Source organism: Pelodiscus sinensis, chromosome 11 (genome assembly GCF_049634645.1).
Source record: "Pelodiscus sinensis isolate JC-2024 chromosome 11, ASM4963464v1, whole genome shotgun sequence".
Taxonomy (NCBI): domain Eukaryota; kingdom Metazoa; phylum Chordata; order Testudines; family Trionychidae; genus Pelodiscus; species Pelodiscus sinensis.
This window is the reverse complement of record NC_134721.1, coordinates 47,338,162-47,362,111: the sequence shown is the minus strand read 5'-3', so window position 1 is coordinate 47,362,111 and position 23,950 is coordinate 47,338,162. Positions and strand designations below refer to the sequence as shown.

General features: G+C 42.6%; 1 protein-coding gene across 1 annotated transcript in view; it reads right to left on the bottom strand.

The window, feature by feature from the left end:
* Positions 1–23,950, bottom strand: part of SYN2 (synapsin II) — a 259,209-nt gene that overhangs the window by 162,981 nt on the left and 72,278 nt on the right. The window contains exon 2 of the mRNA XM_075939636.1: positions 1,842–1,899. Within this exon, the coding sequence (XP_075795751.1) occupies positions 1,842–1,899 (58 nt within the window). The remainder of the gene's footprint in view (positions 1–1,841; positions 1,900–23,950) is intronic.

The window sequence follows — 23,950 nt, the reverse complement described above, 5'->3', positions numbered from 1 at the left end:
TCCTTCTGATCCTTCCATGACTTTCTATGCTTCTGAGTTAAAAATGTGGGTCAGAGTCTCAGCTGGCATAAAGCAATGTGATTCCATTCAATTCAGTAGAGCTATATTGGATTTACATTACTTGAGGTCCTGCTCATCGTGTTTTGCTATCTTAGAGGCTTATTCAAAAATTCCAGAGACAAAACAATCCCTTTTAAGCAAAAAGATGTGCAAAATATTCATGGCTACATTCCATTTTACAGTCACTGAATGCAAGCAAAAAATGTGTTTATGGCTTTTTTCAGAAATCCAGTTCAAGTGAAAAATATATAAATCCTCTAAGGCACTCCAAATATAAATGGATTTACACCATATTTAGAAGTAAGTGCTAACACTGCAATTGGAGTACATGTACATTTTAAAATTAATTTAAGGTAATAGAGTGAACCAGAAAAAGCCAACCTTCAGTTCCATTTGTCATGTAGGAAATCAGCTTTTGATCATTTCATATTTGGATCACCATGCAAAACTGAGGATATTCTAAGAGCTGTTGTCACACCTCAATACCCCCCTCCCCCCCAAGAGGTCCCCCTGGGGAGACAGGTCAACACTGAATATTGCTAACGTTGTTGCAAGCATCGCAGAGCATTTTGGGGAAGGGTCAAAGGTGTGAGTGTGGAATGAATAAAGGATTCCTTTGCAGGTCACGAGAGGCCAAAGGGGGGGGGAGACGAAGAGAGCAGAGAACGGGTTAACTCCACACTCTGGCTAGGCCAGAAGATAAGACGCTACTCCAGACAGCTGAAGGCCACAGCACACATCTGACTCTCGGCTGCCAGCCAAGAAAGAGGGGGGCCTGGAATCCACCAACCAGTCATAAGAAAAACATTCAACTGAACCGATCTGCAAAGCCAGCCCATAACAAGCAAGACAAGCAAAGGCCAGCACAGAGGAAAGCAAAGAGAACAACAGAATCTAGCCGGTGTGTTTTGGGAAAAGTCAAGGAGACCACAGAAAGCCGGTTTGGACTGGCACAAAGAGCACCAGAAACAGAGGTCGCAGAATGGAACACCCCCAAAGAACCTCAGGACTTAAAACCCTCTTGAGAGCTGGAGAAATTCGGAGAGATCACAGTGGACCCTGGATGACCTGTGCGCACAGGACCAAACTCCCATCCACCCTTCCCCCTCTTCTTCTGTCATTACACCCAGGCCTGGCCAGCCTCGGATAGTGAGTGTGTGAGTATGAAAATAGGTTAGGACTCTGGGCACTAACACTTTCTTTCTTCCTCTGAGTGACGTGGGAAGCACCCATCACTCTCAGATGTTATTTTATTATTTTATCAATAAAGCTTTAAAATTTAGATACTTGGTGTGTTCCGTCATCTTCTCCCTTAACGATCCTGTGGCCTCAGCCCAATCACCTGCCGCCTTAGGCAGACTGATAACAAAAATCTGTCTCTCTGTATTAAAATGAAAATGAATACTTGAAACTTTTATTGCAATCTCCTTAGGCTTCATCCTAGAGCCATAGCAAGTGCTGGGATGATCAGGGTCTGCTGTGAAGGACCAGAATCATGGCAGTGGTCTATAATGTGCCATGCCACCACCACAAGGACATTATAACAAAAAGTTAATGAGGTCTCCCCCCCAAAGGTATTTCTCCACTCAAGTTTGATCTTGCCACATTCATAAGTAGCAACATTTTCATGATACTTTTGGCACTGCTTAAGAAATTCCATAAAAGAAGAGCTAGTAAATTTACATACCATTTAACCCACTTAAGCTCTCTGAATTTTCAAGGGACTATATAGAATATGATAAACAAATAAATGTAACATTTAGAATAAATAATTTGGTTACCTGTTCAACTTTGATGTCATATTCCCCATGGACCTTTTTCCCGCGAAAACACTTGACCCTGGAAAAAGAAAAAAATTACTAAGTTCTGTATAGTAATACTGTCATACACATTAGAGTATTTGAGAAAGGACTTGTAGCAATAATGGGTAGCCAGATTTAGTTCATATGATTTTCAATGTATTATAAATATATATACACATACTAGATTATTGCACATCAGTCTATTTTGCATATCCATATCTTCATACCAGCCATCTCTTTTCTTTCCTTCCAACTATGCTACTCAGAAAAATCAGTGGTGACCCTAGACATGGCACTCAATGAATATCTGGGTGACCAATTTACCACACTATTGTGTCAACCTACCTTACCTCAAATATATTTATATTCCACTAGACAGAACAGGACCAGCACATTTTGACAATGTGTTCCTCTGAATTTGTTGTTTGACTATTCAGCTTAGTTTTTTTCTAGCAGCTACTTTTCAAGAAGGATTTTACTTCAAATTGGCATCCTATACTGTCATTCTATTAACGAGTATTAATGTTATTTCTTAAATACTCTATATAGTTATTTCAAAAACTTTATGCCTTTGATTCCAATTAGAATTTCATATTCATAGGTCTTACAATAAGAAAACCAAAGGCATATATCAATGCTATAATACTGTCTCTCCTTCTTCCTACATCAGTGTCTTGTTCTGACACCAGTGTTGCTCATGTGAGGAGTGGGAGTAGTGGCCTAGAGCCTTACAGGTTGGTTTCTAGTGGAGGAAAAACCACAAAGGCAGAGTCTGGGTGTATTCCAAATGTAGTTTACTTTATTTACATGCATACATCAGTCCTGAAATGAGATAGTCAATTACTTCTTATACACATCTCAGTCCAACACCAATCCTCTGGCTCTCTACCTCAAGAATTGATTCCAAACCAGGGGCGAGCAATAATTTTTGATGGGGGGCATTCCAAGAATTTGGAAAACAGTAAAAGGTTGCACTCTTCCATATTATTGGAGGAAGATTGGGGTCTGGGATGGAGGCTGGGTGCAGAAGGGAGCTTGCCGTAAGGGACTGTGCTGTGGGAGAGCGTGTGGGATCTAGGAGGGAGTTTAGGTAAAGGAGGTAGTTATGACCTGGGTTAGGGGACTAGGGTACAGGACTAGAATACAGGGATTTGGGTTGTAACCTGGGGTAGGAGATTGGGGTGCAGGATCTGGGAGGGGATATGGGGGCAAGAAGAGAACAGAGGGTTTGGGTTATGTGAGGTAAGGGTGCAGGAGGGGAGAGCAGAGGTTTTGGGTTGTAATCTGGGGCAGGTGATTTGGGTGCAGGATCTGGGAGGGGCTATGGGGGCAGGAGGAGAGCAGAGGGTTTGGGATATGTGGGGTAAGGGCTCAAGGGTTGGGGTTCCAGAGGTAGGCTTTGGCTGGGAGACTTACCTGCTTGACTTCTAGCCAAAAGCCTTCTCAAGCAGGGGCCATGTGGTTTCTGAGCTGCTGTAAGCCTGAGGGGAGAAGAGGAGGGTACTTCCCAAGCTACCTGTTGACAACAGGAAACTCCCATTGGCTGGAAATTGGCCAATGGGATTGTGCAGGGGGCGGGAGCAGAGTACAAACCCTTTCTTCCCTCCCACGGGCTCACAGCTGTTTGAACAGAACCCTGAACCCACTTTTCTCAGCAGTGTGCATGGGGCAGGCAAGGACTCTGCCTCAGGTTCTCCATTCCATCTAAAGGCCAGATCTGATGATTTGGTAGCCCAGATTCAGCCCACAGAGGGTATTTTGCCCAGGCCTGCTCTAAACAGAAATCAAACTCTTCTGCTCAAGCGGTTCCCTTTCTCCTCAAGCTACCCCATGGACAAAACCACTGAATAGCCCACCACAATACCACAGAATGTTATTCCACCAAACATTTTCAGACTGAGAAAAAATAATTATTACATTGATTTTGTATAGCAAGCAGCTAATCAATTAATCTTGGCCCGATTATTTTCCCATTGACATAACTGAAATTTCCACCACTGATTTCAATAATAGCAGAACCAGAGCCCTAGTAATTAACTGATAATATAGTCTCTGGCTAACATATTTCACAATTATTTATTAACAAAGAAGATGATCGCGAACACAGTAATGAACAGACAGACAATCTGAATTTTCACTGTATTATGGCATGCAGAAAAAAATTACACTGCAATTAATTTAGAAAGTATAATTGGCTAGGAGATAACAAGGAACACCAGATTTCCCTTGGAAATCTATTAGAGATAATTGTTTATTTGTTTTCTGATAATAAAGACAAATACTGCAATAAGTTTACATTTCATTGCACTGTATACAGTAGGTACATCTTCAGTAGAGATGGAATTTCTGCCATTGATTTACATAGAAATTAAATATACAGTACCATAATTTTTAACTAAAAATTGCTAGTAACCACAAATATTCCTTTCCAATTCCATTCTGAAACACCATATGGTTACTGTGTAACTGATAGGTGAATTAGCCAAATAAAAGGCACACATCACTACATACATCTTTTACATATTAAATAACTGTCAACTTAATTATTTTAATTAACTTAAATAATCTAGTTTCCATATTCTACCATTCTTTAAATACTGTGTCCTAAAATTATTTTTAAATTTTCCTTTAACATACTGTATAATGGGCTATTATTTATAAAAGTCTTCTCATCAATGATAAAATGATAAGAGGGATAAAGGATCTTTCGGAAAAGGCTTTATTTTCCGAAAGATCAGTGTCTAGACTGGCGCTTTTTTCCGGCAAATCTCCAAGCCAGGAAAAAAGCAGCAGCTATTTTTATGCTAATGAAGCAGGGGAGATGTAAATCCCCGCTTCATTTGCAATTGCGATATGTCTAATTTGCATCCCTTTTACGAAAAAGGAATGCAGTCTAGACACAGCTCTGTTGATATCATTTGGAGCAGGAAAGTGTTCTAAGTTTTATTTTTACTACAGTAACTGATGAGGCAAATATGATATATGATACAATGTAAAATTATTGTAATTTAAATAGAACTACATCGGCTCCAGGAATTATAGCAAGGCTACTTTTTGGCTTGCTGAAAAATAAGTTTATAATATGATTCAGCTTTATGAATAAGCTTCAAAGTCTATTTAAAGATATCTACATTCTCACATTGCTTCCTCTAAATAATGCCCAGAACTGATTAATTCCATGGCTGAGGAAATGGAACTAAAAGTTTGTAAAATCCTTTTAAAAGTTCATCCTTCCAAGAAACAGCAAGGAGTTATTTAATTCTTCAGATGACTGAGATCTATTTCATATATTGGCACATGCACTACATCTCAATTATGGTCAAATACTCAATTATTAACCTTTTCTTTTTAAACATCCTTTGGATGAGACAACTATTAAACAACTGATCTCTGGCATGATTCACATTTCAACAAATGACTTCAGCTTTGAAAATAAATAGTAATAGTAAGTGCTAAGTGATGCCATCTGGAGCCTGACAATGTTAAACACGATGGAGCTGGAAATACTTACATTAACTTAATTCCATAGTAGCATTACGAATGTGCCATACATATGCTCTCTCAGCATTTTAATATACACTGCAAGAGTTTGGTCTGAATTTCACTAAAACATACATTATGCTCATGGATTCCTACTATTAGATGACTAAACACTGGGCAATTTTTAATGTGTTTATTGGCTGTGCACAAGGAACTAAGTTAAATTTAATTATACCCCTCAATTATGAGAAACTGCAGTACCATGCTCCCTTAATTATTCCCAGCATGCTAACATAAGAAATGTGCAGTTATGCCACGTAAGACATTTATTATATTTATGTTCTTGTAGTAAAAAAGGGGGTGGAAAGAATGAGCTCATACCTTGATGGTGGTGGTTTATTTACAAAGTTTTGCTAAAGTACAGTGGGAAATTCCCATAGGATCTTATCACTTTTGGCAACAAATGTAAATCCCTCCATTTCAGCTATTGAAACATTACAGTGGAAGGTAAGGTGACTCCAAGGCTAGGCTTTCTAGATATAGCATTTTTAAAAGAGCATTCTCAGAGTGAGAAAGGTTAACAAAACATTCTGCAGCAGAATAAAGTAAAAAAGAGCAGCTCAGTGTTGATAGTGTGATGTCCAAGTATGTAGGGAAGCAGAAGGATGGATATTTTTTCTCTCTCTTTGAAGTTCATAGTTGCTTGCTAGAACATAATGTACATGAAATGGACAGGTATTAATATTTATATCTTCTATTGAAGTAGTCAGCATTGGCACTTATATACAAGATCTTTTGAAAATGAACAAAAATATTTACACATTTCATACTCTGGGTAAAATCTCATGCTTATTTAAAATCACACAACTCTGCAATTTAGTTGTCAGGGATGCAGCTGAACGTGTACTCATTATTAGCCATCCCGTTTTGCAAGAGCAATTAATAAAGCAGTGAACATTTTAAAATATGCAGAATATCCAAAAGAGAGAAGATGGATACGGCACCATCTTTCATTGGAACAACTTCTGTTCATGAGCTATGCAAGCTCAAAAGCTTCTCTCTCTCACCAACAAAAGTTGGTCCCATAAAAGGTATTACCTCACCGCCCGTCTCTCATATATCCCAGTACCAACACAACTACAACAACACTGCACACAATAATGCAATATTTTTAGCACTGGGCACTACATTGAACACCCAAACTATCAAAACAAGAATATAAATTTCTATAGTACCTTTCTCATATCAAAAAGCACCCAAATAGACCAGTGGTTCTCAAATTACAGTCCATGGCCACCTCCCTGTGGTCTGTGGCTCAAGCTAATCCTCCCACATGGGGTATGTCTAGATTGCATCCCTCTGTCGGCAGAAGGATGCAGATTTGGCAGGTCAACATTGCAAATGAGGCAGGGATTTAAATATCCCGTGCCTAATTTCCATAAAAATGGTCACCGTGTTTTGCCGACTTTGTCAGCAAAAAGCAGCAGTCTAGAGGGGTATCTGTCAAGAAAGAAAGCCTTTTTTTACAGATCTCTTATGCCTCCTGCAAGGAGGTTTACAGAATCTGTCAAAAAAGGATTTCTTTCTGGACAGATCCCCCTCTAGACTGCTGCATTTTGTTGACAAAGTGCTGAGTCAGCAAAACACAGTGGCCATTTTAATGCAAATTAGGCATGGGATATTTAAATCCCTGCCTCATTTGCAATGTCAACCTGCCTAATCTGCATCCCTCTGCCAACAGAGGGATGCAGTCTAGACATACCCATGCTGCCCCTGCAGCAGGGAGTCCACAGTGCTGCTGCAGGCTTGTGGTTGCTGCACAGTCATAAGGCTGCAGTACCAGCTCCGAGTTTCCGCTCATAGGGCACATGGGAGGGAGTGCGAAGAGGGACTTTCCCTGCCAGCACTGGCTCGTGGAGAGTGATTCCTGCTCCTGAGAATTTTCCTATTGCTTGTGGAGGCTCATGTAGATGTGTGTGGAGGGGAAACCCAGCAGTGGGGCTGTTTTGCTGGAGGGACACAGGGGGTGCAGATATGCATGGCCACCACGCAGCAGGGCCACGGTGGGAATTTCTCACCACTTCTCCAATCCTGCCCTTTGGAACTGTGAGAGCACGCCATGTAGGGATTTCAGAGCATTGGTGCTTCCTAACACAGATCCTTCCCCTGCTGCCCAGCTAGGAGCTCATCCCAGCTTCCCTAGGAGCTTCTGGAGTTGCTGCCCTTCCCAGACACCCCAGCAGGCCCCGATGCCTCCTGCAGCTGGGATGGGACAACTCACTTTACCCACCCCAACCCGCACAAAAGGTGAGGTCCAGGAATGAGGGGTTTTCTGCCTGGATGACTTAAGAGTGCAGAGCCCCGCACCCTGCCACTGTTGCAAAAAACCTGCATGTGGCTGAGAGACAGACAGGAGGAAGTTGAGCTGCGTCTGCTGGGTGCAGGGACGTGGACAAGGCGGGGATCTCTGTGAGTGAAGGGGTTTATCTGTGGGGGCCCCTCAGTAGGCGAAGTGTAGGGGGAGAGGTAACTAGGAGTTTGTGAGTGAGATGTGGGGGTCTCAGTACACTGGAGTACCCCTTTCTCTGTGTGAGGATCCTATCTAGGGATGGGACAGGGGCTGGAAATTCTCAGGGCCCCAAGGGAAAGCAGAAGGGGGAGCAACTGAAGAATCCACAGGGCCTGGAGTAGGGAGCAGCAGGAGTAGGTGGTGGCAGTGGAGAAGGAAAACTATAAGGAGTAGGAGGATTTCTCCGAGCTGCCCAACACCCGCAGCATTGCCCAGAGGCGAGGGGGATGAGGAGGAAAACTAGTCTCTGAGGGAGTCAGAGGTCAGCAGCCCTGAGCCTCATCCAAGCCTGCTGCAACACAGGCAGTCTTTTCACCCTGAACCTCTCATTTTTCTCCCAACCCCAGAGCCTAAGGGGGTCCATAAAATCCACTAACTCTAGAATCCCAGAAAAGTAAATGTGGCCGATGGGAAGCCCTGAACCTCAGTATTCCCTGTCTCTTCCAATGAGCCTGTCAGCCTGAAGTGTCAAAGGAGTGAGATGTCTCAGTTGGGGGCCACTTCAGTGGAGGTTGAATTTTTTTGGAGGAGTTTTTTTTGTTTCTCACTTGTGTGGTCTCCAACTGATTTTTCTATAGGTCAGTGGTCCTCGACCCAAAAAAGGTTCCCCACACCTGCCATAAATAAAGAAAACATCGAAACCCTTTTTGTTGGACATAAATTAATATTTTACTTTATTTAAAATGAAATTTGATGAGTTAACATGGGGAAGTTAAAATGCTTAATCTGTTTAATAATTTAAATTAAACCATCCCTCCCAGCTGCAGCACTAGCAAAATGACTTGGGCATAATAATGTAAATAACAGTGAGTTTCCATTAGAACTGGTAGTCTGCGGAAAGGTTTGCATTGAGCCAGGTGGTCCACGGGCTAAAAAGTTTGAGAACCACTGTGATAGACCAAGAAACCATGACAACTGGCCCTGCCTATAAACCCAAACTAAGGCATTAAATAAAACAGAAGAATAGCATGGTTCCCTTTTGAAGGTGGGGGAGAGAGGAAAATATTAAGATAAAAGTATTTTCCTGGATCAATTTTCCAAGGCACTATATTCCAGTGTGCAGTAACTGAATTTTAACACTCACATGCTTATATCAGTTAACTAGAAGATTGACTTGGTGTTGCTCGGGTCCTTCACTCAATTTTTCTTTTTTGGAAAATAAAATGGAAATTTACATGCTTCATTTAAACCATTGCTCTGGGGTGAGACTGGGGTGAGTATGCAGACTGCACCGGTGAGATAGGACTATCCCAACCCTCTCTCACCACAGTAGCTTGGCAACAAACAGGAAGAACTGGAGGCCCTGTCCCAGTCCAAGAAATATGATTTAATTGGGATAACAGAGACTTAGTGGGATGACTCGCATGACTGGAGCGCTGCCATGGAAGGGTACAGACTGTTCAGGAAGAACAGGCAGGGGAGAAAAGGAGAAGGAGTTGCACTATATGTAAGAGAGCACTAAGATTGCTCTGATCTCCAGTATAAAGAAGGAGAAAAACCTGTTGAGAGTCAATGGGTTAAGTTTAAAGGAGCTAACAATAGCAGTGATGTTGTGGTTGGTGTCTGCTACAGGCCACCGAATCAGGTGGATGAGGTAGATGAGGCTTTCTTCGGACAACTGAGAGAAGCTTCTGGATCGCAGGCCCTGGTTCTCATGGGGGACTTTAATCACCCTAACATCTATTAGGAAACCAATACGGCAGTACACAGGCAATCCAGGAAGTTTTTGGAGAATGTTGGGGATAACTTCTTGACACAAGTGCTCAAGGATCCGACCAGGGGCCATACGCAGCTTGACCTTCTGCTCACAAACAGGGAGGAACTAATAGGGGAAGTTGAGGTGGGTGACAACCTGGGAAGCAGTGATCATGAGATGGTAGATTTCAGGATCCTGACCAAAGGAAGAAAAGAGAGTAGTAAAATACACACCTTGGACTTCAAAAAAGCAGATTTTTGACTCCCTCAGAGATCTGATGGACAGAATCCCCTGGGATGCTAACATGAAGGGGAAAGGAGTCCAGGACAGCTGGCAGTATTTTAAAGAAGCCTTATTGAAGACACAGAAAGAAACCATCCCGACGCGTAGCAAGAGGGGCAAACATGGTAGGAGACCAGATTGGCTTACAGGGGAAATTGTTGGTGAACTTAAGCACAAAAAGGAAGCTTACAAAAAGTGGAAACTTGGACAAATGACCAGGGAGGGGTTTAAATGTATAGCTCGAGAATGCCGGGGGGTTTTCAGGAAGGCGAAAGCGCAATTGGAATTGCGACTGGCAAAGGATGTGAAAGATAACAAGAAAGGTTTCTACAGGCATGTTAACAAGAAGAAGGTGCTCAGAGAGGGTGTGCGGCCCCTAATGGATGAAGGAGGTAACCTAGTGACAGATGATGTGGGGAAAGCTAAAGCACTCAATGCTTTCTTTGCCTCTGTATTCACGGACGAGGTCAGCTCCCAGACTAACGTGCTAAGTGACACAAGTTGGGACAGCCCTTGGTGGGTAAAGAACAGGTAAGGAACTATTTAGAAAAGCTAAATGTACACAAATCCATGGGTCCGGACTTAATGCATCCGAGGGTACTGAGGGAGTTGGGCAAATGTCATTGAGGAGCCTTTGGCTATTATCTTTGAAAAGTCGTGGAGATTGGGAGAAATCCCGGCTGATTGGAAAAAGGCAAATGTAGTGCCCATCTTCAAAAAAGGGAAGGAGGACGATCCAGGGAACTATAGGCCGGTCAGTCTTACCTCGGTTCCTGGAAAAATCATGGAAGGGATCCTTAAGGAATTCATTTTGAGGCACTTGGAAGAGAGGAAAGTGATTAGGAATAGTCAGCATAGATTCACAAAGGGCAAGTCGTGTCTGACCAATCTGATTAGCTTCTATGATGAGGTAACTGGCTCTGTGGATGTGGGGAAGTCAGTGGATGTGATATGCCTTGACTTTAGCAAGGCTTTTGATACGGTCTCCTACAATATTCTTGCCATCAAGTTAAGGGAATGTGGATTGGATAAATGGACAGTAAGATGGCTAGAAGGCTGGGCCCAGCGGGTAATGATCAACGGCTCAATGTCAGGATGGCGGTTGGTTTTTAGCAGAATGCCCCAAGATTCTGTTCTAGGACCAGTTTTGTTCAATATCTTTATTAATGACCTGGATGAGGGGATGGATTGCACCCTCAGCAAGCTGGCAGATGACACTAAGCTAGGGGGAGAGGTAGATACGCTTGAGGGCAGAGCCGGGGTCCAGAGTGACTTAGACAAATTGGAGGATTGGGCCACAAGAAATCTGATGAGGGTCAACAAGGACAAGTGCACAGTCCTGCACTTGGGATGAAAGAATCCCAAGCATTGTTACAAGCTGGGGACCAACCAGTTAGGTAGTAGTTCTGCAGAAAAGGACCTGGGGGTTAAAGTGGGTGAGAAGCTGGATATGAGTTAACAGTCTGCCCTTGTAGACAAGAAGGCTAATGGCAAATTAGGTTGCATTAAGAGGAGCATTGCCAGCAGATCCAGAGATGTCATTATTCCCCTTTATTCGGCTTTGGTGAGGCCACATCTGGAGTATTCTGTCCAGTTCGGGCCCCCCACTACAAAAAGGATGTGGACGCAATGGAGAGGGTCCAGGGGAGGGCAACCAAAACGATTAGGGGGCTGGAGCATATGACTTATGAGGAGAGGCTGAGGGAGTTGGGTCTGTTTAGTCTGCAGAAGCAAAGAGCGAGGGGGGATTTGATAGCAGCCTTCAACTTCCTGAAGGGAGGTTCCAAAGAGGATGGAGAAAGGCTGATCTCAGTAGTGACAGATGGCAGAACAAGGAGCAATGGTCTCAAGTTGCGGTGGGAGAGGTCCAGGTTGGATACTAGGAAAAACTATTTCACTAGGAAGGTAGTGAAGCACTGGAATGGCTTACCTAGGGAAGTAGTGGAGTCTCCATCCCTAGAGGTGTTTAAGTCTCAGCTTGACAAAGCCCTGGCTGGGTTGATTTAGTTGGGATTGGTCCTGCCTAGAGCAGGGGGCTGGACTTGATGGCCTTCTGAGGTCTCTTCCATCTCTATGGTTCTATGATAAGTGCCTCTGCATGCCTGCTAAAGCTTCAGTGGGCATAGCTGTGGGATGGGTGTATGTCACCCATTAGGGCAGGTTTATCAGCCCCCTGTCCTTCCCAGCGAAGGTGAGGAATGCAGCAATTTTTGCACTTTTTCTTCACTCCCTGATGAAGGGAAATAGCCAGCAATAGTCCTGTATGAACTGGGCGGGGGGGAAGCTTCAGGGTGCCTCAGAAAGTGGGAAGCTTGGGGACATGCCCCCAGCCAGCCTCTTTCATCTTTTCTGTATGGTTTTATGAGACGCAATCCCATGCCAGGCATATTCTATTTTTCTGGCACAACTAAACCCTTGTTTTAAGTTAAGATATCACAAAGCTATATCCTGAATTTGGTGGTTCTAGTTTTTACTGTTTAGGAGTTAATGTGTACTGTATCTGCAAAAACAACAAGGAGTCCTGTGATACCTTAAAGACTAGCACCCTAACTCCCTCCCAGATCTTGCACCCCAACCCTGATTCTGCTCCTGAACTTTAAGTCTCACCCAAACCTCGCACCCCCTGTGACGGGGCAGCTGCGCCCTGCACTCCTGCCAGCACTGTGGGGACAGCTGCGGGAGAGGCGGTGAAGATGCGGCACCTGTTCGGGGCCAACACGGGGGGATGACGTCCCCCACCAGCATGGCGGGGCATGTGATGGGGCGGCCATGCCCTGCACTACGGCTAACATTGCGCCAGAGCTGTGAGGACAGCCACGGGGGGGATGATGTCACCTGCTGGCCCAGCAGGGGCAGAACAGCTGATTCGCCAGAACTCCATTGTTGGCAGACGCCAGATGGCGGGGAGTTTAAAAGGCAGAGGGCATCAAGATGGAAAGGGGAAGTGAGCCCTGACCAGAGAGGAAAGCCGAGGTGTGGCATAGTGAAGGGGGACAGAAAAGGAAGTGGACGGAGGTACGTTAAACGTAGGAGGCGGGTAGGCAGTGGCCCAGGGCGGGGTCATGAAGCCCATGGGCTGGCGTGTTTAGGGGCGACACCCCCGTCAGCCAGGCAGGGGAGATTTTTATCTCTGCCTTAGGGCCCTGGGTTGGGACCTGGGAGTCAGAGAGGGCCCGGGTTTCCCTACCCTGCCATCCTCAAGTATTCCTTCCACCGCGTTGTCCGACATTAACCTAAACTGTGACCCTTATGGCGCGTGCAGTGGACAGTACTTTCGAACTTGGGACGGGTTAAGGGAACTATTGACAGGCCCGTTCGGACTGGGGCAGGCGTCGACTCATTCGGGTGTAGGGGTATTGCACAGAGGGAATAAACCCAGTGAAATGCATACACTGGTAGTCCGTTATGTGACATCCCCACTCCAATCTCCTGCCCTGAGTCTACTCCCTTGACCCCCAGCCTGGAGCCCCCTCTTACATCCCAAAAACCTCATCCCCAGATCCACCCCCAGTTGGAGACCTCATCTCCTCCTGCACTCATCCTCCTGTATCTACCTGCAGCCGTCTCCTGCACACCAAATTCCTCATTTTGGGTCCCCACCTTGGAGCTTTGGGGACCCCAGAAGAGTTAATCTGGCCCTGTAAGTATGTGTACAAAACAGAAAGAGGCCTAAAATTATATTAACTGTAATTAGGGTGAGAGTTTCAGAAGCCCTAGCTGTTGGACAACTTCTGCCCCCAAATCAAGACACTGGCCATTGACTTCAATGTTGAGTGCTTTTGTCTTGTTGACTACTAATATCTGATTGCTTCCTTACATTTTCCTGTTCTGCCCCCTTTGTATCTATTATATCTTATACTGTAAACTCTTTCAGACAGTAGCTCTTTTTGTTTTGTGATGGCACCGCACGCCTAGTACATCGAAGCGTTGTCCATGTCTGGTGCACTTAGATTCTACAAAAATACAAATAAAATAATATTATAATTTATTACTATTAATAATACCACCTAATGTTGTTAGGAAATCCCTTGCACCCTTTCAATGCTTGTTTATTAACTTGCTTTAACTTTACATGCGTTCTTTTTAGTAACAGTTTTGCTGACTAACCCCATTTTTTATATTACATTTCAACACTTAAACCTAGAATACAGGTCACAAAGATAAAATATACAGAGGTATGTCTACACTTGCAGCCTAATTCGAACTAGGGCTGCAAATGTAGGCATTCGGAATTGCAAATCAAGCCCGGGATTTAAATATCCCGCGCTTGATTTGCATCTTCCCGGCTGGGCGCCATTGCAGAAGGAATAACAGGTAGTTCGAACTAGGGCTTTATTTCAAATGCCCGTTTCACTGCCACGTGTAGATGCAGGCAGTTACTTTGGGCTTGTAAATTTCAAAAATCGTGCCCGGCAATTCCGAATGCCTACATTTGCAACCCTAGTTCGAATTAGGCTGCAAGTGTATACATACCCTAGGAGAAAAAACAGGAGGTGAGGTAGTTTCCAAAATCACAGAACTGTGGTTAGCTTTTCTTGGTTTTGTCTGGCACGTGATTTTATTTTTTTAGCACCAACGACTGCAGACTGATGCACAAACCATGGAAGAAGACATTATCCCAGTCCTGAACAGTTTTACAGCGTAAAGGCTTAATCCTGTACATGTGAAAATAAACAGAAACAGATCTGCAACTACACTTGTTGATATTAAAAGGACACTCTTTAAGAAGATTAAAAGAATTAGTATGGAGTTGGACCAGACTGAAGAACTCAATGATCTGAATGTGGAGGGGACTTGGAATTAACGGCAGAAACTATCCTAAGTCTGCATCCTAAGCAAGGGGGGGAAAATCAAAGGTGAGGGAGGGTTACAGGCCAAGATGGATGAGCAATCATCTCAAACAGGAATGGAAGATGGGTAGGATCAGCCTCTTAGAGGTCAGAAAGTGTAGGGAAAGAGAGAGAACTGCCAAAAAAAGTCAACCACAGTAGGACTTGCAAGGGTAATTAAAACTAAAAGCCATATAAATACAAAGAAAGTAGGGAAAGAGAAAGTGGGATCACTAAGTACTGAGATGAGGTGGAGATTAAAATTAATCTAGACATGGCTCAACACCTAAACAAATGCTCTGCCTGAGTTTTTAATAAGGCTACTGAAGAGCTTTGGAGTAGTGGCAATAGTGGTAATAGAAATAAGGATTTGAAAGTAGAAATTAGCAGTCAAGTAGAAAGTAGAAAGAGGCGAGGTCAAACTCAAACATCCTAAGGGGAGTACATTTCAGGGTCTGCATAATTTCCATCCAAGAATACTAAAGGAACTGGAACATTAAATTATAAGCCCAAGACCACAAATTATTTATGAATCTGTAAACTCAGGAGTCATATCTTACGATAGGAAGAGTGCTTATACAGTACTTATTTTTAAGAAAGGGGCAGCGGGGAAGATCTAGGAAAATACATGCTTATTAGTTTAACCTCAAATGTATGCCAGGTCTTAGAACAAATTTTGAAAGAGGGTACATCTAGACTGCAAGCCTCTTTCAGAAGAAGCTTTTTTGGAAAAGATCTTCTGGAAAAACTTTTTTTTGAAAGAGAGTGTCTACACAGCAAAAGTGCAATGAAAAAGCGATGTACTTTTTCAAAAGATAGTGTCCACATTGATTGGACACTATTTCGCATTTCAGTTGTGTTACTGTGGACGGAGTCACCTGTGTTACTGTGGACCAAGTCACCTGTGCTTTTTCCTGGAGGTCTCTTCTTTTGAAAAAACACTCTCTTCCATGTCCACACATTCCTTTTTCCAAAATAGCTTTTTGGGAAAAGGGCTTCTTCCTTGTAGAAAGAGGTTTACTGCTGTTGGAAAAACCCCTCTGTTCTTTCGATTTTTTTTTCAAAAGAACACGATTGCAGTGTGGATGTAAGCGAAGTTTTTCTGGAAAAACGGCCATTTTTCCAGAAAAACTCTGCAGTGTAGACATATCCAGAGAAAGTAATAAAAGCTATTAAGATAAATGGTAACTGGGATCAAATACAACATGGTCAGACGAAAGGTAGACAGTACCAGACAAATCTGATCTTTCTTTGAAATGATAACTGATCTTTTAGACAAAGGAAATGCCACAGATCTAATCTACCTGGATTTCAACAAGACATTCAATACAGTCCTACATGGGAAATTTTTAGTTAAACTGGAGAAGAAGATAGAGATTTATATGAGAATTGAAAGGTGGATAGAGAACTCGTTAAAAGTGAGACACTAAAATGGGTCATACTGAAACGAGAACTGGCAGACTAAAGAGAGATTACTAGTGGAATTCCGCAAGGAACAGCCTTGAGACCAATCTTATTTAATATTTTTCTTAACGATGGTGGCACAGAAAGTAGGAGTGCATTAATAAAACTGCAGCTCACACAAAATTGGAAGGTATTGCTAACATGAAAGAGAACTAGAATATCATGCAAGAAGATCTTGTTGACCTTGACAATTAGAGTAATGGAAATGTGATGAAATGTAATATGCAAAGTGCAAGGTTATACACACAGAAACTAACAGTAAGGATTTTTGCTGTAAGCAAGAGATATATCAAGTGGAAGTGACAGAAAATGAAAAAGACCTGGATGTATCAGTTGATAACAGGATGACTATGAGCTGCCAATGTGTCATGTGGCCATGAAAAAGGCTAATGTGATCCTAGGATCTGAAGTATTTTTGGTAGGTAGTGTGAGTTTCATTATACAAGACACTGGTGAAACTTCATATTGAATACTGTAGGCAATTCTGGTCTCCCATTTTTAAGAAAGATTAATTAAAACAGGAACAGATGTAGAAAAGAATTACTAGGATAATCAGAGGAGTGGAAAACCTACTTTATGAGAAGAGAGTCAAAGAGCTTGCCTTGTTTAGCCCAATCAAACAAGGGCTGAGGTGAGATATAATTGCGCTCTATAAATGCATCAGAAGGATACATACCAGGAAGGGAGAGGAGTTAAGTTAAGCCAGAATGTTGACACAAGATTCAGTAGGCCATGAAAAAGTTTAGGCTTGAAAGTTTCTAACCAACAAAGGAACAAAGATTTGATACAGCCTTTCAATGGAAGCAGTGAAGGCAAAAAAACCTAACTGGCTTAAACACTGAGCTTGATTATTTTAGGGAAGGGTGGTATTATGAAGTCCACCCGATGATATATCCCCCCCCACTCCACCGCTACCATTGGTATGCTTCTCTACCATTTGATCTAAAATGCATAATTCACATTTCATGGCACTACAATATCAACATACATATGTGGCCCAACTTCCGAAAGGATCATTAATGTTCTGAATCACTTTTTCCATTGCATAACCTGATGATTATGTTTAAAAACATCACATCTTTTATGAATATCCATGATATAATATCATGCTCATTGTGATTTATATTGTATGCTGTGCAATCCTATGAAAATGTGCTGAAGCTGTAAGCAATTTGTATCAAAAGAAAATGTACAATAAAATGTGCACAGTTGGGCTACGTGTACACTACACAGTTATTTCAGAATAAGCTATTCCGGAATAGTTATTCTGAAATAGCTTATTTCGAAATAGCACATCTACATTAGGGAAGCCTGCCTCGGACTAATTTTGAGGCTTCCCTGCAATGTAGACGTGCTATCTCGATTTAGAGCCCCAGGAGGAATAAATTTAGAAGGGCGCTGGCGAGGGGCTATTTCGAAATAGCAGAAGTGGAGCATTAACGGAACTGCTGTGTAGACGCTCACATAGTTATTTTGGAATAACGGCCATTATTTCAAAATAACTTTGCTGTGTTTAGTTATGTGGGCCTGTTACAAAGGCCACTGAAATCAATGGGAGTCTTTCTATTGACCTCAATGGGCTTTGGATCAGGTTCATGATATGATAGTTTAGTTAATAAAGCTTATGATACGAAATAACTACAATGCTAACATGGTTATATTTCACAAATGCAATAGGATAAGTATTGCTTTACAACACTGTAGTTTACTTCTGATTGTAACTTTAGCACTGCTGAAATAGACCAAAAGTCTTCAGTAGGACTTGCTTATAGTGATATTAATTAATGCTAAGTCCTTAAAGAGATTTGGACACCAAATACATTTCAGAAGCTGTTAAAGTCTACTTGAATTCAAAAGATGCTATTTTCCATTCCTCTGGTCTCATTGTGTGATTACACTTTAATCATCTAATCATTTTGACATTTTGCATTATCTCGAAGCTCTCATGAATTTCCAACACTATCGAAAACAATAGAAGAATGGCTTTTAAACAGTTAACTGCTATAACATAAAAGCGAAGACACAGTTTCCAGAAATGACTTTTATACTGGATCATACAAGAGTTTTAACCTATTGAGACGGGACTGATTAGTCTGTAAATTTGAATAGCAATACTCCACTCCTGGCTCAGTACTGAGTAACACTGATTACCTTAACAGATCACAGTTCACAATTCAGTCATGGCCGTTGACTTATACTGCAAAGCACACAAAAAAAGTTCCATTCAATGTAAGGCATGTATTGCCAAGGACATACAGACTATTCTTTCCATTGATTTACCATGTGGTTTGACACCTCATGGAGACCTTCCGTGACACTTATTAACAACATAAGTAACTTTTTAACTTTTCTTTAACTTCTGAGTATGACATGACATGACTAACTGCACCTCCTCATTCTGGACCATAGCCCACCTCTATGAAGGGGGAAAGCAGTACATAAAAACACTGGCATCTTTCCATGAGGTATCAGAGAAGCACATCCTAGACTTTTTTGGGGGAACATGGCTTTTAGGACACCTTCTTCACTGCTTACTATTATCCAGCCATGGCTAATATTCTTTTGCATAAGGTTGGCTCTCCCCAGTAAAATATGTCCTTTTCTTCCCTTCATATATTAACCTGGAACCACCTTCTCAGCTGTCCTTACACCAATCTGGTCCATCTGAACATATGGAAATAACACAAACTGGAAAGAAAACTAAGTTCTAAGGAAAAAACATAGTCTCAGTGGGTATTATTTCATGATGACTCATTCCAGACAACATAGAAAATCATGATGTGACAGAATGATAAATCTATCATTCTAACTTATCTTTTCCATCTCTGATTTATCTGATTATATTAAGCAGAATAATAGTCTTCCAAGGGAAGTGGTGAAAGTCCCATCACTCGGCACACTTACAACTAGACTCAATGGAGTAAATTGCTGTAGGAAACAATCTTCCATTGGCAGAGGGACAGAAAGAATAAGGTATTTTCCTTTTCTCTGAGTAGGAGCCGAGAAGAGGTGCCTGGTGAAAAATGATGAAAAAACTGAGGCTCCAACTCATTATATACTTAAGGCACGTGCCTCAAAGATGTCATCTTGAAGTCTCGTCTAGAGCTATGCTTCTATAACCATACTGCACCCTCCCATTCACATTCCCCAACATGCCAGGTGATGGCCTATCATGTCCCCCTCCATCCAAGTGACGGCTGAACATGGACAGAGCAGACACTTGTCCAGAGAGGATTCTCTTGCATACGCAGCTGTATAACTACGAGAGTAGGTTTATTTGTATTAAACAGCTTCTAGTCCATTTCCTTGACAATGCAGGGTTTCTTTCTTTAGCACTAGTTTTCTGTTCAGTATAACTTGCTTTAAATATTCCAAGCGATGAGGCTTCCACAACTTCCCTTGGAGAATAATATTCAACAGATTAAGAGAGAGCTCCACTGGGAATTTATTTTCCTTACTTAATTCAACTCCCATTTTCTCTTAACTTATCCCATTAGGCCTTGTTGTACTCCTTTTTTTCTGCTAATGAACTCTATTTCCTTAGTGTAGCTGCAGAGCATTATGTCTTTACTGTGTTTGGTTAACTAATGTGTGTTCAGCTGTTTTAATTTTTCCTCATATATCAGCCCCTCCTGCATGCTACCCAGTTTTGTTGCTCTACTCTGAAAGCCTTCAGTGTTGTCAATATTTTTCTGATAAGAGTCCTGCATAAATAGAATATTCCAAATGTGGTTTCACTAGAGTTTTCATATCTCTACACCATGGCTACATCTAGACTGCAAGCCTCTTTCAAAAGAGGCTTTTTCAAAAAAATACTTTTGAAAAAGCCTCTTTTGAAAAACAAAAGACAGGACTATGCAGCACTTTAAAGACTAACAAGACGGTTTATTAGGTGATGAGCTTTCGTGGGCCAGACCCATTTCCTCAGACGAAAGCTCATCACCTAATAGACCATCTTGTTAGTCTTTAAAGTGCTGCATAGTCCTGTCTTTTGTTTCAGCAAGACCAGATTAACACAGCTGTATCTCTATTACTATTCTTTTGAAAAAGAGCATCTAGACTACAACCAGCCACCTTTTCAAAAGAGAGCACCCAGGCAGTCTGGATGCCCTCTTTTGAAAAAGCACAATTTTCATTACATAGCGCCTTTTTTCGAAAGAGCACTTTCGAAAAAAGGCGTTATTCCTTGTAAAACAAGGTTTTCCGTGGTCAAAAAAACTGCCGCATTCTTTCAATCTACTTTTGAAAGAACACGGCAGCAGTCTAGATGCAGGGGAAGTTTTTTTCGAAAAAAGGAGCGTGCTAGTGAAAGAGACAGGCAGATGTGAGTTGAGGTGGAAGCTGGACTAGCCATAGCACCTACATTGCTCACACTGGCCACACTAAGGACCATTGTAACTCCTGCAGCTACTTGCAAAGCCTCATTTTCACCCACCTGTCACCTCTGTTCCATCATCTACTTTGGGACTGAAATATACAACTTGCCAAAATACTACTGTTCCTTTCTTTCTTAATATGTCTGAATAACTGGGCACAGAGTGTACAGGATACTGCCAGTGTCACGATATTTATTTTCTCAAGGGATGTTTTCTAAGGTAAAACAAGTGCTCTTTTATGACCAAACAGCCTGCTTTCCCATTAATGTCTCACAATCCCACACCTCAAATTACGCAATGTTTACCACTAGCCCATTACTCCTGTACAAGATTTATAGTCACACTGCAATTTCTATTTTTCTGCACCAATGATAAATGAAAGCATTTCTTTAAACATCCATTCCCTCATCACTAGAAGACTTCATACTTGATGCAATATGCTACAAAACTTTTCCGAGTCTATTTGACTCATTAAAGCTAGCAACTTTTACACTTTTCAGTGGCCAGGCTCATAAAAGCATTTTCATTATTTATTATAATATTATCTTAAAAAAAAACAACAACTTTTATGCAGAAAAATATCAAGACAAATATTCAAGACAAAATTATGAAATACTACAATTTTAAAAGCTGTCAAAAGGTCTAATATCTCCATGAGTTGTACTGTATGCTCTAATCGTGAACTGATAAGTGGACCTCAATCTGATGTACTATGATGATTATATTTTAACATTGCAGAGTTTGGTATGTATAGTACATATTATTTATAAAAGAAAATATATTTCTATCTTCACTAATTGAAAGAAAGACAGTATATTAAATTGTGAGTGAATCAGACTTATGTTACTTTTCAAAAAAGAATGAAACTCTTAACATTTCTTGAAAAACTGGCAAAACCAAGTGCCACGGACTCATGATGTTGCCATGACATTTCTGATAAAATTAAAAAGCGTAGCTCTCAAAAGCTCTGATGCAGAAATTGTAATAATTCATTGTGTTATATGATGCTAGAGCTGTCTAGGTTTGAAGCACAGCAACATGCTGCTTTCTGTGTAAAGTGCATGTAGTTGAACTTATTGTCCAAATGTCCAGCATCATCTATTGTACCCTAGAAAAACCATGTCTAGAAGCTTCACATTTATTTGTAGTTTTCTATATTGAGATGAAAAGCAGAAAGGAATCTTAATTCATTTTTGTTTTATGACCCTATGGCTGAACTCCTACATAAAAGTAGCTTGGAATGAAAGGATCTTTAAGACTGATAACACATCACTTAGAAGCTCTTCAGCAAAAATCTAGCTGCATAATTATTTCTTTCAATTACAGTGTTCTCAAAGGAGTTTTAATTAATTTTCTCTAAGGCAAGTCACGTGAGCTTTGACCTCATTTAAAAAATGAATACTTGGGAGACTTCAAAAAGCTATATCCTTCCTACCATGTTAAACTATCACAATATCTGAGTTTTTCCATCATTTGAGATCTTAAGACTTTCTGAAAGCAATCCTTGCCCATCCTCATCCCCTGCCATAAACTCCAAAACTGGATGAAGAACCTTATAGTTCACAACCCTGAAAAGAAACTTAAAAAATGAGTGGTTCTGTAGCACTTTGAGACTAACAAAAACATATAACTAGCTTTCATGGGCACAACCCACTTCTTCAGTTACTCCTCAGACTCCTTGCAGCCGAGTCCTGGGGGACCGGGAGCGTTCCCCCGCCACGGTGTGGGGGTTCCACAGGCTTGCAGCCCCTTTTCCCCCGTGCGCCCTCCCCCTCGGCCTCTGTCCACCTTTTGGCCACCCCTGCAACATGCAGTCCTTCTGACGGCTCGCGTCCGCGTTCCTGGGGAAACCCTTTGGAGGTCCGGCGTCCATCCAGTTGTCCTCCACCTTGGGCACAGTCCACCCCAGCCTCCGTGGTACACTGCCCAGGCAATCAGGGCATCTCCCGGTGCTCGAGTCCCTGGGCTCCGCGTCCCTGGTGTGGTCGCCACTTCCTCGGTCTGCGGGAGGAGGGTGGGGTTGAGAGCAACACCAGACCCTGCTCTGTTTCTCCCCCCGTTTTCCTCCTCCCTTATCTGCCCCTCCCTTATCCGCCCTCACCCAGTGTCCCGCTCGGCCCCGCGTCCCAACACCTGCCGGCATGACCCCGCAGTGGGGTGCGCATGCGCGGCGTCCCCAGGCGTGTTCTCTCGCCCCGCGCCAGCTGCTCCGCCCACGTTGCGGCCCGTCGGCTCCGGGCTGCTGTCAGTGCGGCGGGTTGGATCCTCTGTCACGCTCCTAAAGAGCAAGTTAATCAATTTCCCACAAAATGTTTTAATGTCAAGCTAACACTCCATGAACAGTGCTCCATAACCATTACTGAAAAAGGTTTAGGGCCAAATTTGCTGAGTATATTGTGTTCTCTGAGAGTATGTCTACACTACAGCGTTATTTCAAAATGTCATTTTGAAATAGTTAATTCAAAATACGTTATTTCGAAAGGGGAAGAAGGGGGAGGGGAAGCTTAGGGTTGGGGGGGGTCTCCCCGGATCAACTTGATTTTCATGCAAACTTGCTCCTGGGTTCGTATGTGGCCTTTGGTGGCCAGGCTGGAAACTATCCTGCCATAGATGGCCGCAGTCCTCCACCTAGTGCAGAGATCATGGAAGTTGGGGGCATCCCTCCCAAACCTGAATAAGGTCCACGATCTCCACGCTGGACTAGGAAGGCACCCGCCTTCTCCGGGCCCTGGCAGGCTCCTGGGAGCTGGCAGACTGGTCCTGGGGAGCGGTGGAGGGCTGGCTGCCAGTGGCTTGCTGGCTCATGTTTTAGGGCCACTGGGTCGGGGCAGTGACTGCTGGCTCTGGGCTGGCAGGCTTGGAGCTAGCATAGGCACAGTGGCCAGAGACAACCCCTTTAAGGGCTCCTGGGAGCAGGGAAGGAGAGGAGTGTTCTTGGCTGAGGCTGGAGTAGCCACCAGGCCACCCTGGGAAGGCTGGAGGCCCCCTATTTTGAAGTGTCTAGACAACACTTATTTCAAAATAGCTATTTCGAATTTGGCATTATTCCTCGTGGAATGAGGTTTACCAAATTTGAAATAAAGTGCTCTGCTATTTCCAATTAATTTTGAAATAGTGGTTTGGCTGTGTAGACACTAGTAAAGTTATTTCGAAATAATGGCTGTTATTTTGAAATAACTTTGCTGTGAAGACATTTCCCGAGATAGTAAAAAGGGAAAGGAAATCTTCCCTAACTTGCGAAAGTGTGTTGTCATGCACATCGCCCGTGTAAGCTTGAGATTTTCAATTTCCCTTAAATCTCAGGTCCGTCATCAAGCTGATGTGCTTTGAGTCAGGGAAAGCAAAAACGTTCGGGTACCACAGGAAAGGATATTTTGTGAAATGCTCTGGTA